The sequence below is a fragment of the Petromyzon marinus genome, chromosome 9 (assembly GCF_048934315.1).
Source record: "Petromyzon marinus isolate PM22_M1 ecotype Great Lakes invasive population chromosome 9, UKy_Petmar_22M1.pri1.0, whole genome shotgun sequence".
Lineage (NCBI taxonomy): Eukaryota > Metazoa > Chordata > Hyperoartia > Petromyzontiformes > Petromyzontidae > Petromyzon > Petromyzon marinus.
Genome location: NC_133675.1, coordinates 7513722 through 7530583, shown reverse-complemented (window position 1 = coordinate 7530583; position 16862 = coordinate 7513722). Strand labels below are relative to the sequence as shown.

Sequence of the window (16862 nt, the reverse complement as noted above, 5' to 3'; positions counted from 1 at the left end):
GGGTGGCGAAGCCCGCGCCCTGCATCACCTTGCCACGGCACCAGCTGGGGGCGGGGGGGAGAGTGGCGGCTTTATGACGTCACAAAGCTGTTCGTCACGTGGCCACGTTCCCCACCCCCCCCCCCTGAGTAATATGGCCGCGGTGTGATAATCGCTCCACTCGTCGTCACCCACCACCAGGTCGCCGCCCCACACAGGACACAACACAAGGCAACACGTGCGGCGGCGGCGGTCGTGTCGCACGCTCCGTGCGAGTTGTAGCCAACAGCACCAAGAGCGGAGCTCCCACCACCACAACAACAACAACACCACCACAACCACCACCGCAACCACCACCACCGCCGCCGCCTGTGCGGTGTGTTCGGCTGTCGTCGGTTCGTCGTCGGGGAGAACTTGCTTGTCGAAGCGGGTGGACGCGATGACGGGACGCGGCACCGCGAGCCGCTTCCTGCAGGCCGTGCTGCACAATGGCGTGGGCCGGTTCGTGTGCCAGCTTCAGAGGGTCACCTTCGTGCTCAGCAAGGAGGCGCACTCGAGCAGGCACATGAGGTGAGAGACGGCGGGGAAGGCGGGAGACGTTACAGAGGAGGAGGAGGAAGAAGAGGAGGAGGAGGAGGAGAAGGGCTTCATAATTCGTTGGGTATTTCGGTAAAGTCAACGTAGGTAGAAGAAGTAGAAGAAGAAAAAAAATAATAATACAAATAAAGTGAACATTTTGATTTAAAGCTTTCGTGACTGCAGTAATTCATATTCTTAGCTCTTTCGGTAAAGTCACGTTGAAGGGAAACAATAAAATAATAAAATATATATATAAAACAATAAAAATTCTCACGACGTTGCGACCATAACACAAACGGTCGTCATCAGGTGTGAAAACCAATATTGTTTTATATATATTTTATTGTTTCCCTTCAACGTGACTTTACCGAAAGAGCTAAGAAAATAAAGTGAAAATTGATAAAAAAGATTTTATTTTTATTCACTTTATTATAATTTTTCTTCTATCTACGTGATTTACCGAAATAACGAAAGAAGGTTTTGAGAAGGGGTTTGTTTAGGAGATTCGAGGGCGGAGGTGCTGGTTTTGGTTATTCGTCTACACGACACAAGGCGATTCCTTTAACGTGTTCACTCCACTGCTGGATGAAGGCCTCTCCAATCCTTCACAACGTTGTCCCTCATTAGTGCCCTGGCGTGATACAATCATTATTAATCCCGTTGTATATGATTGCCATCAACATATCACCACCACCAACCACCGACCACAACCAATCTGCAGCCGCAAATCAGCCATCAACACCACAGCAATCATCGTTAAATCACCACGAGGAATATAATCACTAGACCACGCTGGTCAGTGCGGGTTTGTGAACACTTGGAGCGTAGTCGCAGGAGCATAGGAACTGCAGTTACTGACCTTCTGCTACAAACACTGTAGGTCAGTAGCAAACCTTTTAGGTTTGAACCTACCGATATATTCTGGGTTATCATACCCCAATCATCATCATCACCACCACCACCACAATTGCGAGAAGGTCAGAAGTTCAGCAGATGTATCGATTTAGCAGGACACGTTTCTGTCGGGCTACGTAAACAACGTTGGATTCATCAGAGATGAACTTGAGTGTTCATCGATGGGGATTTGGGGCAGCACTCACAACTTGCTGTACAGGTCAAAGTTGAGAGCGAGAGCAAGGAGATTGTGACTTATAATATAGTTGTCCTGTATCCACATTGATCTAGGATCGGTATTCAACCGACATTGGTTAGAATCAGAATATTTCTACTGGAGAAATCCGATGAGCTATAAAGATTTTTTTTTCACAGGTAGAAAAGTAAATGGTTTTAGCTGTGTTATTCGTCATTGGAAATAGCATTTATTTTTCTGGATATAAAAAAAAAATCTATGGAGTTATTGGACGCTGGGTGTCGCTGTTAACCATCCGATTGAGGATAGACCTCAGAGGGTTGTCCTCGGCTGTTATTCACTCATGCCTCGTGATTGAGTAACAAGGATTGACGACACTTTTTTCACTCGAATTATAACATATCCAAGCGTCACATTGGCTTCAAAGTATCCTTCATTCGTCCGGATACAGGGAAACATCTGTGCCCTATTGAAGAGCCTTATGAACAAGAGTTAAAAAGTATAAAAACTGCATTCGGTTTTTTTTCATGCCGATTATCCGTGTTTTAGCCACTCTTCCTAGAATTATCAAAAAATACTCTTATCCCAGTGAAATTATTTACGTTATCAATTTATATACTTGGATAATATAAATCACCAGGAAGTGGTGGCAAATGCTTATTAGTATCTGCTGCTTGTTGCTTGCGGATAAGTGAAGTGTTCAACTTCTTGTTGGACAGGCACTTGGGCTGTCAACAATTGTGTACGAATCGTTTGCGTTGTACTCACCTGCAGGGATTTTGTGGAGAACCATTTGGTTGACTTTGCAAGGCAGAACAAAGCGACGGTCATCTACGTCGTGCCGAGAAAAGATTCAAAACCAAGGGTGATTGCAGAGTACTGTGAGTATAATTACTTTGCGGAACATCTTTGAACAACAACAAAAAACACACACACACGAGTTATTGTATTATACAAGTGGATCGTTGTTTAATGCCCCGTACGTGTTTCCGTGACATTCCGTTACAGTGAATGGCACTGTTCGAGATGTTTCGGTGGAACGCAAGACATCAGAGGAGATCCTGTCACGAGTGAAGCTCATGAGCACTCAGTCGGGGCTGGACATTGTGCGGATCCGCAAGCCGTTCCACACCGACTACCCCAGCATTCAAGGCATGTGGCACCCCTTCACCAACAAGCGACCGACCATTAATATCGAGATGCAGAAGAAGATTGCTGCCCGCGTTGAGACGAGCAAAGGAGACGCCAGCGTATCCTGATCCTGTACATGAATATACTAAACCTGATCGAACACATCTACGAACTGAATGTTGTTTTTTTATGTTAAACGATGGGTTTTCTCAATAAACAAATTTGATTAAACGACATGAAAACAATCGGTATTGAATATTTGAAAATGTAACAAAACTGTATGCTCATGGCGTTAATAAAAGTCATGTTGGTATGAAAAACACATTTCCTGCTTGATTCAAGGGCTCTTGTAACTCATCTGCTGTGCCGTTGTTGACACGCATTTCCTTCCACCCGATCTTGCATTACGTAGCATTGTTTTCTGAGAAATACTTTTGTTTGTATCAACATGGAATGGCCCTGTAACTAAAACAAATAAGCAATGTTACTTTGATCTATTTGCAATGCATTTGAATTGCCAAGTTCCCCATGCTCACAGAGGCCGTTGAAGCAAGTGGCAAGGAGGCTTTAGACACGCAGTACTGGTATTTGTCATCAGCATGCACATATTTAAGAGCGCCGTTACAAATTCTACATTCATAAGTCACATGGCAATAATAGATACTATTTTTGTGGCAAAATGAATATGCAATTCGTCAACCTTCATTTTCAATGAGGGTATTGTAGGGCTATCGTCTCGCCTTGCACCCGAAATGTAAAGCAACTCCCTGCAGAGGGCAGCAATGCATATCGTGGATGCATTGACAATTTTAATTTGCCACGAGGTTAGAAATATGCGCAAAATAAGCTTAAGTATGCAATACTGTACGTTTCAAAACAACCTGAGATTTTGGGATAATTAGTGGATATAAATCTATTGGTTATAACATAGGGGTATTTCAATGCATTTATTAATTGTCTTAAGACTTTCGATACATGCACCTCATGGCATGTGTGGGAATACGGGTATGTTATATTTTTTTAACTAAATGTATACAGATAATACAATTACATTTAGGCATTCGGAACAAACAAGTCTGCATGATCGTGAGTTAAACCAAAAATAATGAATTCTTGTTTCCCATGTCTGAATCATGGCAATTCATCATCAAATTTCCAAAGGTGATTGGAGACTGAACTTTGGGGATAAATTTCCTTTTGGAAATACATTTACCATATTTTAGTGCAACTTAATAGATATTTTTTGAAACAGGTGTTCGGTAAACACATAAATTGTGAAATTATCTGATCGTTTTCTTTACGTATTTAAGTCAATGGAAAATCTTACCGAGGTAATTTACCAACCATTCATGTGCAACTTTAGTCACCTGCAAACGTTTCTGTACAAAGCACCCCAACAACAGGGCTGCTACGTTTACACTTTCACTAAACTAAACCCACCAAAGCCATACAATGTGACAATTTGCAATGTCCTGGATCGGTCTCATGGTGGCTTCACAAAGGGAACAATACTCTGGGTATGCTGAGAATTAATGGCCCGTTTCTGATAATGCCGCCTGCACTGTTTTGAAATGTTTCTTCTAAACAGAAAGGGAAAGGTGACGCAAATGTAACCGTCTCGTATTTGCCGAGCACGCTCATCTGGGTCTGCACTGAAAGATAACGCGCTCGTCTCTCATTCAATTTCCATGCCACTCGCCAAGTGTGTGCCACCCAACCTGGCTGGTCAGCAGTTCCTCCTGACTTTACTCGGGCGGCGGTCTCAGTGGGAGTTGACTGCTGCAAAGTACAGGAAGTTCATCACATTTTAGACACTCGCTGATGATGTGATGCATTCTTCCGATCTGCTGCTCCGCAAGGCGCCTTTTACCTGTAAGCCCGCTGCTCGCTTTAACGGGACACAAGTCAATCACATACATGGGATTAGATTAGTGTGGGGATTGTTATTTAAAGAAGTTAAATAAATATTACCTTCATTTTTAACGTATACCATTGAAGGTAACCTTTCCCTATTAACATTGGTAAAGGGTTTTAGCCAAAGGTTTATAAATTAAACCAGGCGTTGGATATTCATGCATCACGATGGATTACACTTGCACGCGCTTGTACGATATTTAAGCTTTGAGGTCGGGGAAAAAGAGAGTGAGAGATGACTACAGAGAAAATGGTTAAATCATACATAATGCATGAGTCCACGAACAGCCTGAAAGCATTAAGAGAGCTGTCACAGCACATGACGTTAGTCCATGCAGCTCTTGCCACCTCGCGTGAAGGTAACGTCACCGATAGAGGCTCTGGAGAGCTGAGTATCAAGTGATTGAGAAGGGAGACCTATTTGTGATTTAGCTTTGCATGAAATGCTTAAAAGAATAAAATGTTAGTCTTAGTTCTCCAAAGAAAGCATCACATTTCAATCGTACAGAACCGTGTTTATCCTATACATTTAAATCACAATTCAATGCCCAATATTTGCAGAACGTGTTTTTGTGTGTAAGTACAGTATATCCAGTTTTTTTTTTAAATTCCGTTTTAATGGGTGAGTGATTACGGATGGACTGTATTTACTAGTGTTTGTTGAGCATATTTTAGCATTTTCATCACAGATCATAATAAATTACTGCTAAGGGTGAGGTGACTGGGTGGTTAAGGGGTAAGAACTGTCAGCATAGCCAAAATACTGGGTTCAATCCAAGGAGCTCCCAGATTCTAAAATGTAGTGAGTTAATGTTCTCAGCACAGCCACCAATGACTGCACAAAACAAGCACATTTTAAAATTAGATTTTTTTCTTAAGTTGGCTAAAAAACATAGCAGGGCACAGGGAAAAGTACAGCTCCTGTAGAGTGGATAGGAGGTCCCTTTCAGGGATCCCAGTACTTCTGTGATACCACCTTCTATGGGTCATTGTCCCACAGAGGGTGCTGCACTGTGCCGTGAGAGTTCCGTACGGACTTCATCTCATGACATAATGTCAATAGCACAATCGGATTAATTGCTGGTGGAGGAAACAGCATTATACACAAATGGAGCAAATGGCCATTGTGGCTATAACCCACAGCACTTGATCATGTTCCAACAGCTTGTAATGCTAATTACTCTGGCACGTGTCATGACGGATACTGCAAAATCCAACCATGTCCGTCCAGTGCTTCGCCGGGCTGCATTGGCTTCCGGCTGCCGAACGAATACCATTGTAAGGTCCTTACTCATGACACACAAAGTGCTTGCCACAAATGAACCACAATACCTCGCTGATATCGTCAAGCAGAATAAACCATCACGCAAACTCCTGTCAATCCTTGCAGCGTCTTATGGCTCGCCATCGAACAAAGACGGTCACCACATTGAGCGCTTTCACATGCGCTCCTGTGGTTGTCTGGAACACCCTTCCGATATTCAGAAGCCACTGGAGCTCTGCACTTTAGATTTAAAACTTATTTCTTTAGAGCTGCTTTTTGTGTTGAGTTCGTTGCCCTTCCCTGCACTTTTGATTAGAACGGTTGGCTACGTACGGTGCGAAAAAAGTTCAACATACATACAAACTGCCCCACAGCAAAATATAGTAAATACTGTAGTAATGAGAATAGATTTCTCCTTTTTTCTGGCAACAAAACAGGTGTTAAGATATTCTTGGTTCTTTCGGTAAAGTCACGTTGAAGGGAAACAATAAAATAATAAAATATATATAAAACAGTAAAATTCTCACGACGTTTCGACTGCAACACAAGCAGTCATCATCAGGTGTGAAAACTAACGGCAAGAACATTTGGAAGAAGTGGCGGTTTGTATTTATTTATTTTTAAACGTTAGCACCACGGATAGCGATTTGACAGTTTGTTCAGATGGACAAATCCATCTATGTTCGGAAAAGAGGAGGGGGGAGACGAAAAATGTATGTATGCTGTCTGAAAGCCACCATAAGCGTGAACAATCAATTCAGACCCGAAATGATTTATCAAATCTTTCCAATGATTGCTAAGCCAGAATCCATCTTCTCGGTTGAAATTGTCGCTGTGTTTGTATATGTGGATAGCCTCATGAACGAATCTCTCATGGTAGCCAGATGGCTTGCAAAGAACCTCTGTCTTGGAGAAGTCAATGCCATGTGAGCCTACTGAATTATAACAGTGATCTGCCACGGCCGAGGTGTTGGTCCTACCTTGTTTAAGGTCTGCTTTGTGTTCACGAATGCGGTCCGAGACATGTCGTTTGGTTTCTCCAATGTAACTACTACCACAGAGGCAACTTAGTTTGTAGACATCAGGGTACTGTATGTCCAGAATCACATCGTTTACAGATGAAACCAGATCACGGATTTTATGTAATGTGTTGAAACGGACCTGGATCTTGTGTTTATTCAAGATTTTGGAGATCTTTTTTGTGATCCCCGCAATGTAGGGTAAAGTGATGGTTTTGAAAGGCCCCTCAAGAGGGTCCTTCTTCATGGTTTGAGTGATAGCTTTGCGGATTGTATAGTCGGAGTAACCATTAGCCTTAAGAGCTTGGTGTACGTGCTTAAGATGTTAAAACACCAAACTGAAACCTTTTACAAGGAAGCATGTCTGCATTAACTGCAATGCTTGTGGTCAGAATACAAAAAAAATACTCTGATAATATATGCATTGTCTTTGAAACTGATTGGTCCACACGATTCCTTGTAGGTTTCAGTTTGGTGTTTTAACATCTTAACACCTGTTTTGTTGCCAGAAAAAAGGGGATAACTTTTTCTCATATTTTTGGTACTGGCAAAGGAGGTCCCATGATGTAGATTCTCACCCCGAGCTCTCATTACTCTGATAGTGCATTGTCTTTGTGCTGTACGCCTTTTGGCGTCCTCTGGTCTAACACCGTTTTGAGACGAGGCTCAAAAGAAAGCTGTCTCTGGTGTGGACCAATCAGTTTCAAAGACAATGCATATATGATCAGAGTATGTTTTGATACTGTAGTAATGTGAACAAGAGAGGTGCACTGTGAACATCTACCGATGCAACATGATTCACGCTGCCTACTATTCTTTAGAACTGCTTTTTGTGTTTAGTTTTTTGTCGTTCCCTCGCACCTCCCATTAAGCACGGTTGACATCGTGTATGGTGCGAAAGAAGTCAAACATACATTCGTACCCCTTTAGACGTTTTTTTTTTCTTTCCGCTTATATCCCGAATATGCTTCTGACGTCATAGCATGAGATTAAAAAAAACGTTTGTTGGAGAATGGCTCATGGAAGCAGATCCATTTGAGATCCCTTCAAGTGACCTCTGGTCCCCAACAGTCATGGGTGGCAATTTCCCACCCGTTCTGCCGCTGACAGCAATGCCAGTGAAACATTTTTCATTCTTAAGGCTGGAATTTTTCCGCATTAACTGCAGAACCAAATTTAAGTGAGCGTTTTTACCCGTGCAATAATCGCTTACCAGGCTGACACCATCAACTCGTAGTACTACGCTCGACATTTCGGGTTAATCGCGGGCAGCCGCTTAGATTTCAATCCAGTGATCTGTGGGACCAGCTGTGTGCATTGACCTGACCACCAGGTGGCTCAAAGGTCGTCTAACTCTCGTACATGTAAGGGAATAGTTTTGGACTCCATGTTGCCAAGTCTATTCACCGAAATGAGTTGCACGAGTACGTAACTCTCAAGCAGTTTACCTAGATAATGTAAATGTTCAGCAGTGTTTCATCGAATGGATAACCTACGCGAAAATTCTGTAAACTATTTGCGTCATCTCCAGGTACTCATTGCTTTATTTCAGCTTTAAACGGTAGATGTGCATCCCTCCAAGGGTTTTCTCGGGCCATTGCTGGTGGAAGGACGTTGGACTCAAAGGGGCTCAAGAGCAGCGTTCTTCATTGCAAGGCCCACGGGCCACTGGCCACCCCTGGTGGCCTTTCGTGCGCCCCCTGACGTGTGGCCCCCGACAATACACAACACGTGACAACACCCCCATCATGTTGTTAAACCCAATGGTTTAAAATGTGTGGCGTCCCTCACACGGATGATCTCCTATCGGCAAAAAGTGCCCCCCCCCCCTCCCACCCTCTGGCAATGAGTGAAGAACACTGCCTCTGGAGCCTCTCGAGAGGGTATTTGGCTTATTCTTCTACACCAGCCAGACATATTTGAAGAGCTGGGAGTACCCACACTTTACCCCACCACACGTGAGCTGCCGATCGACTTAGGGATACTCATTTATGCTGTTGGGTAGACAGAGGCGGGTAGAATTAAGAAATTGCCCCATTGTTTCAACTTCTGCACCGGGAGATCCAACTGTGTCGAGTGTGCTAACCGTTATACCCCATGACAACATCCTCAGCTGTTTACCCTGTGATCAATTAATTTTAGTTAACAGCAGCTATTCTGCCTCCTAAAAAGCTCAGCTTCTACCGCTGAAGCCACGTTGCAAGCTGGATCGACACTATCTGGCAGACATACAGGAAATTGCTCTGTTTACTTTATTCTTGGCGTTTGTTGAAGCTGGAAAGGGAAAAAAATGGGTTGTGCACAGAGCACAGAGACACATGAAGGAAGATGCTGTCTACAGGCAATATTGGAGCAAAACAAATCTGAACGATGCGATAAAACGGGAGGATATTTTGTGAAAACAAATTTGAAATGGTTTCCCAATTGGCAATGCTGTTTGGTAATGAAATTTCCCCCCAGCTTCAACCAGTGTTGAAATTACAAGGCTAAACATGCCAAAATAAATGTAAACATATCGTGTACCAGCAAAACGTCCCTCTTTAAAAAAAACATCTTTCAGCTAAACGTATTAAATTGTTTTTGAGATTATTGAAAAAAAACAATCTAATAAAATATTTATCAAAATATGGAGGTGGCAAGTCACCATTTTCTATGACCACCGTGTTTTGCAATGTATTGTTTACATTCATGCACAGCATATTTGTTAATTAACTTCTGGATGAGGACCTCACCATGCTACGCAGGTCGTGGTACATGTGATTGGACAGAACTCTTATCCACAGATATGGGGGACCAATATCGCGAATCCAATTATCCCGATTTAACTCTTATCCACGGGGTAATTTTCTTCACGGATAACTCCACGAATAGGAAGAACTTGCTACGCAACTCCTTTCTATCATGGAAAGAAATCGAGTATTTGGAAGCCGCTTCGCAATATATTCAGGAAAATGGGTAACAGGAATAGGGGCTGCATATGACGGAAGTTTTTTTGCGGATGAAAGTCCTCGTGTACTGTATAACATGAATCATTGGTCTGGAGGTTTCCATTAATAGGAATATATACATTTCATAACATTTCACAGCAATTCATACTTAATAATTTTCTCCAGTTAAGTGGCAATACATTGCTTACAATAGACCTCTCTCAAAATTATATATATTTTTTAATTTAACAATTAAAAATTCAGTTTAACATGAAGGCAGAAACGAAGACAGGGTAAGGTGCAGCCCTGAAATGTGTTTCTCATGCCACTGCTGGTTGAACTTCCACTAGCAGGAGCACTTAGAGAACCCCTCAGTCGGGTATTTGGCCTTCTCTTTCACGCTGGCCATGCATCTTTGAAGAGTTGTGAGTACCCACTTTACTACACCAACACAACTTACTGCTCAACAGCAGTGTCTCCATTTATACTGCTGAGTGCAGATTGTGCAGTCACCAACTCTTATTCACTATCTGCACTCACTGTGCCATGAAGAATGGTCATTGCCCGAAGCGTCACTTTTTGCTATATTTTTCTCATTTTAAGACCGTGTCATTGAAGAATGTGTCTCGTTTTTGTTTTATATATGCGTGTATTTAGGGGGATTTCATAAACTTGCACCATCGTTTCAAACTTTTAGTGCCCAGAGATCAAACATGCCGACCTCTAGATCGCAAGTCCAGTGTGCCAACCGTGTCGTCACAGCAGCGTCGCTGACACCACAAGCACGTGCGGTAGAGTATTTCTGCTTAGAGTTGGCGTGCCATCAATGTGGTATTTAAAAAGACACCTGTAGACACTTCCTCATGGCTGATTATCAAGTCAATCGTCAAACACAAGCATCTGTTGTTCTGAAAGGCATGCCTACCCATGCAGGGATATGGGGCATACAGTATTGTTGAATACATTATTTACAGACAGAGTGATTGGTTGCAACAGTACTTGGAAAAACATGCACGGCCACAGTAAAAACACACTAAAGTAACAATCTTGAAACCACAATATTTATTTAGGAAAAAGCTCTAAAATTACAAAACCACAACCCAACAATTTACAGTACTGCTGGACAAAATACAACTCCTTACATCTTTATAAAAAATAATTTTAACATGTACGATACAAACCTGTTTGACCGCCACCTTGAACATTCTATACATACAGTATTGTACAGATACAAATGCAATCAGATGTGTAATACATAGACAAGTTGATGAATTCAGTCGTCAGATTGTAATCGAATCCTTGTGAAGAACAAACATTGTTTTATTGTTCTTCTGTGCCCCAATGCATTCACAAGACCAACAACCAAACGCGTGTGCAATTTTAAAGTGTTGATGCTTACAATGATACAGAGCTCCTCTTATACGTGGCGATGTGGGGAGCCAATATCATCATGGATCCTATTATCCGCACAGTTAGGTGCAATTTTAACCCACTAATCCGTGGGATTTTTTGGGATAATAGCAAGAATAGGTCTACGGATAATAGGTGTTTCAGAAACAATAGGAGTCGGTGGTAATATTGTCACGGTTAAGAGTTCTGTAACTACGTAATTATGATCCAATTGACACTTCAATCAGTGTCAATTCTAGACACTGTAAACTACAGGTTTAAGATAATTAATATGCAAACATAGTATTTAATTATTAAAACTGATTTATTTGTATTTTGTATTACCTCCCTGAAGTGATACAATTACCTATTCCATCAAAGGCAACTATTTATCTGCATATTGGCTATATATGCACGGGCACTATTTCTTGTAAGTAGATTGACAACCAATTTTGTGAAAATTGCTCACCGATCGATGCATTGCAGTATTAGGTCAGTGTGCTTTATTTCAGACTGGCTTATTAGACATGTGACGTGCCCAACCATATTAGCGCAGTTAAGGCTGATATATTTAGCTATAAATGAACACCGAGCAAATGCCATTTTTACGCTCAAAAGCCCATGTAACAATGAATTCTGTGCATATTTACACGACAGTATTTACACGAGAGCTTAAATAACTGCACATGTGTTAAAAGGCTAATTACAATTAGCTAGTTCACAGATGGAATTTATTGAGGTGACTGCTTCACTTACGTGACATAAAATATATACAGCCATGTAAAATGTATATTTTAAAAGCTAGAATGAGTTATACAACTTGTTGGGCAGGTGGGTTAATGAAAAGACCATTATAAAATATATATTTCATTAAAATGTGGCATAGATACTTTCGTGTCATGCTGGAATTGTGCCTCGTTCAGGTGAAAGTGACTCAATATGAGTCAAAAATGACAAGTTCACTACAGTGCTGCGAATCAAAGATGCACCGTGTTTGAGACATCAGTTACAACAGGACTCCACTTAACTGTGGAGGGTTTACCACACTTATCCACAGGGAGAATGTAATAATGTATAATCGCAGATAGCATGAATTTCCTGATGAACTCTTATCCGTGAAAAATCTTGCAGGTAATTGGAGTTATGCCACAGAAAAATGTAAGGGCAATCCCGACAGCTATTCCGTGGGTAATAGCTACATGACTCCAATTAACAGCAATAATAAAAATTGCTTAGAACAGGAATCCATTTCACAATGCAAGATGGGAAAGGCTAAGGCTGTGGAAAAAAATGAATGGGGAGAATAAGAGCATGGATACTTGTTCTCATATCCCTACAGCTCCCATGGGTAATGGATTCGAGGATTTATACAGGTTTTTTTTACAAGGTTTTCATTATCAAAGGCGACTATAATAATTGTGGGCCACTTTTTTTTACCAAAATGAACCACTCCTTTGAACAAAATTTCATCGCATTCAGATTTTTTTTATACTAAATAAAGCCTAGATATCTGGCACGTATTTATCACTGGATAATTTGGCAGCTAAATTAATGCATTACGTTTGCACCCATGTTACAGCATAAAAAAATTGTGATCAGGAAAATGTACATCCCCTTTAAAAACCAACCTCTACCAGTGTATGCAATCAAATGTTCCCATAAGTAACCAGGTACAGTACATTAATACACAAAGGATCATTGGTCCTGAGAATGTGCAAAATGGGAAAGACACAAAACCGCATATGGAACAGTTTTCATTCAAAGCACGGACAGTTCAATCTGTCGACAACAAAAATTACCTACACACAACCTGGTCACATAAGACAATTTTATCCAGCAGAATGTTTAATCAAGCAAACTTTAGGCCAGTTTCGACCTTGTGGATCATCTTCCATAATGTTGAATCGGTCCAGAGTTTGCTTGCTTAAACAAATGCTGCTGGATAACATGTGAATGGAAAGGCAATAGGCCAATGATTAAAACATATTTGCATGTGAAGACTGTTGATATGTTATGCATGATACTCCACAACAAAGCAAAATTATTTGTCGGCCTCAGCGAACAAATGCCCTCCCCATCAAAATTTGGCTTGCGAGACGGCATCTGCTTTGTGGGGCCCAGCGACACATCATCCCGGTGTGGGAAACTTCCACATCTGCCGGGGCCCCATGGGGGCGGTCATTGCAGTAGAAGCTCAGCGCTTCTCCATGTTTCCGCTCTACCCCCGACCCCTGTGCGTCCTTTCACACCACAGGGTTCTGGCCCCCAAGGCACCTCTGAGCAAAGATAGACCACTTCACAATGTTTACTGTGCGCCCTAGTTCGAAACTAAAAACATGCCAACAGCGCAGATATGGAGCTCTTGGTTATAGCTTTCACGTGACGTCTCTGTCTGTGGATGCAGTTATATGTGAGCTTTTATTCCGCCTCTAAATATTAATGTCATTACAGAAAAGAGCAACAATACTCCGCAAGGCCACATATCGTTTCCCCCTTCAGGCTGCTTTCGACTTCATATGTGCAGTGTTCTAAATGACAAACTGTAAAGGCCACATTGTGTCTCGAAGCAGACGTTAACTTTTACAGGAAATCTGAATGGAATATAAATGCATTTCAGTGATTATAGCTTGCTGTTCTAGAAATTTACGGAACACATTTCATAAAGAGAACGAATGCACAGGTTGTGTCAGTGATTGAATCATTATTTGATTCACAGCTCTGTATTCAAGCATTCCTACTTGGCAATCAGTGCCTGATCAAGTTCGTATGCTTCAGCCATTCATAATTCCAAGCCAACATTTCAAAGTTCCAATGTGTTTCATTACAGCCGTCCATATAATCTTCAAATGCAGATGAAAGTCTCGGTTTGCTTTGGGATATTTTACTGCCTTCACGTAGATAGGCATTCAACTCATTTGTCAACCACACCTGATCCAATGTGCATACTCCCCCCGCCAGCTCTTGCTCCCATCAGACCTGAGACTTTGCGAGGAAACTGCAAGCGTTTTCCAGTGACCACGTGGCTTGTGTTCCGGTCAACCAATGACCACTCCAAAAGTACAGGTGGAGAAGAATATGATCTTAAAGAAATGGACATTGCCTCAAGGCAGAGTGACTTGTAAACACTGTCGCCCAATATCACCAATGGGTCCGAGGTCTTGGAACAAGCACAAGTGGGAATCAAAAGAGAAAAACTTTCATATTGAGGTCTCAGCTGTTGGCCCAGATGTGTCTGCGATGATAATAAATGGCTTTGACTCTGGACCTTTAGGTATCGCATTTTGCTCCAAGTCTTTGGCCAAGTTTTTGGTTGGTGTTCCAGGACCTTTCAGCTTGTCCAAGATGCTTTCACGACTGCTGTAGAACACGGGAGCATTATGGTGGTGTCCGTTCGGTCCACGTTTGGGCGTTGAACAGCAATCCAGGATGCCGCCGTTGGGTGACTTTGAGGCTCCGCAGCCCACCGTGGAAAGGTTGCAATTTTGCCTGTTTCTGAGCAGCATGTAGCAGAGGAAAATGATGGCGAGGATCGCAGTGGCGAGAAACAGGGACAGAACCACCACCACCGTGCTCGTATGTTTTTCGTTGCGAGGTTCGGGCGTGAGTGGATTGTAACTACCGCCGTCGATTGTGATGTTCACGAGGTACCGTGCGGCCAGCTGAGAAGTCTCACTTTCCACTGAAAAGCACTCGTACGTCCCATAGTTGTCGTACCGGGATGAAACCACGATAAGACCGTCCGGCCGCAACTCTGAGCCCTGCGCTGGGGCCAGCGCCTTGCCGTTGTGGAGCCACGTCGCCTTCGCCAATTTGGATCGCAGCTCGCAGCTCAATTTAAAGCCGCCCCCAATAGGAATGGCGACAAACACGGTGTCCATTTTTTCTGCTAAAATAAAGAATATATGCGTTACACATACATGTGAAATGCAGGAAACACGCTGTCGCAAAAAGGTGCAGCCCTGTGGTGACTTGCTCGCACTATTGCTCGCACCATTGCTCGTGCAAGGGCCTCCTCTAGACGGAGTTCATGAGTCTCTCTGGAGGGCACGAGAGTACAGCTCTCTCTAGCTAATGTGTTTAATGGAAAAATCTAATTACGTTTAACTGGACAAATCTAATTATGTTGAACTTATGGAGAATGCAGAAAAACGAAGGTATACAGAAACACGTAAGAAGTAAAGGTGTAGCCCTGAAATGTACTTGCTCACAACTAGCGGGAGTTCTATATAGACCCCCTCTAGACGATATTTTGAATACTCTTCCATTCTGGCCAGATGTCTTAAAAGAAGTAGGAGTGTATCATCATGGGACCTCCTTTGCCAGTACCAAAATATGAGAATAGGTTTTCCCATTTTTTTACTGGCAACAAAGCAGGTGTTACGATGTTAAAACACCAAACTGAAACCTTTTACAAGGAATCATGTCTGCATTAACCACAATACTTGTGGTCAGAATGCAAACAAAACACACTGATAATATATGCATTGTCTTGGAAACTGATTGGTCCACACCTTTTGGCGTCCTCTGGTCTAACACAGTTTGAGACTCGACTCAAAAGAAAGCTGTCTCTGGTGTGGACCAATCAGTTTCAAGGACAATGCATCATATTATCAGAGTATGTTTTTTTGTTTGCATTCTGACCACAAGTATTGTGGTTAATGCAGACGTGATTCCTTGTAAAAAGTTTCAGTTTGGTGTTTTAACATCGTAACACCTGTTTTGTTGTCGAAATAGGAGTACCCAAACTTTACCTCACCACACGCAACCTGCCGAGCGACTGTGGTGTTCCCATTTATACTGTTGAGTGGAAAGAGGTGGGGGGATTTAAGAAACTTGAACATTGTTTCAACTGCCACACATGGAAATTGAACCGTGACCTCTGGATTGCAAGACCAGTGTACCAACCATTATACACCGGCAGCCTCCATACACACAAATATCCATTTGAAATGCACATGGCATACATTGCCACGAATCGAAGGATTCATTTAGAGGCTGGCAATGTTCCATGCACCTTACTCTCCCCATAGTCGGCCCAAGCCTGCGTCATTACACACATGCTTTCATTTAAGATAAAATGGGGCAAGTTTTCATTCTTTTCGTTACTAACAAAAACTTCAAACATTCGTGTAGTTAAAATCGCAAATTATCACAATGAAAGAACTTCCCAAATGACTGAAAAAGTGTAACCAAGGCATGATTTTGCATATTTCCCCCAAAAATAAATACAGGTCTGTCCACATACATATTTAAGACCAGATAAAAAGTAGTTTTAATATAGTGGTGTGTGTTTTTCGGCACGTACCATTTTGAGCAGAGCAACGTGCAGCAATATTGTTGACATTAAACTCTTGCAGAAAACCGCTTCTGTAAAAATGCAACAGCAAAAAAGAATCAACATTACACCTTTTCATACTAAACAAGACATTTACTGAGACCTCCTGGGGAAACAAAATCACATCACAAGGAATTAATTTAACCACAACTTATGGTAAAACAATATGACCTTCTTACAGTACCATACGAATGACAATGCAAACTTTTAATATTATACAGTATATACTTGCGCA

At 42.1% G+C, this 16862-nt stretch overlaps 2 protein-coding genes across 3 annotated transcripts in view; one reads left to right on the top strand and one right to left on the bottom strand.

Moving 5' to 3' along the window:
* Positions 1-110: 110 nt before the first annotated feature.
* MRPL43 (mitochondrial ribosomal protein L43) lies at positions 111-3099 on the top strand. Its single transcript, XM_032950676.2, has 3 exons — positions 111-549; positions 2423-2529; positions 2657-3099. Exons 1-3 carry the CDS (start codon positions 419-421, stop codon positions 2905-2907), a joined length of 489 nt encoding a protein of 162 aa, XP_032806567.1. The 5' UTR covers positions 111-418; the 3' UTR covers positions 2908-3099.
* Positions 3100-10950: 7851 nt separating this feature from the next.
* LOC116940617 (semaphorin-4C-like) overlaps positions 10951-16862 on the bottom strand; it is a 57851-nt gene continuing 51939 nt past the window's right edge. Inside the window, exons 14-15 of one of the 2 annotated variants that reach the window (XM_032950680.2) lie at positions 16598-16659; positions 10951-15175 (exon numbers count right to left, since the gene is read on the bottom strand). In XM_032950680.2, the coding sequence (XP_032806571.2) occupies positions 14490-15175; positions 16598-16659 (748 nt within the window). In that variant the 3' untranslated portion in view covers positions 10951-14489. Of the gene's footprint in view, positions 15179-16597; positions 16660-16862 lie in introns of both variants that reach the window. The other variant, XM_032950677.2, reaches the window with a different exon arrangement.

Bases quoted from the DNA above. Each gene is read 5' to 3' on its own strand.
- MRPL43 (XM_032950676.2), top strand. From the start codon at position 419: ATGACGGGACGCGGCACCGCGAGCCGCTTCCTGCAGGCCGTGCTGCAC. The intron at 550-2,422 runs GTGAGAGACGGC...ACTCACCTGCAG, and splicing joins CACTCGAGCAGGCACATGAG to GGATTTTGTGGAGAACCATT. The intron at 2,530-2,656 runs GTGAGTATAATT...ATTCCGTTACAG, and splicing joins AAGGGTGATTGCAGAGTACT to TGAATGGCACTGTTCGAGAT.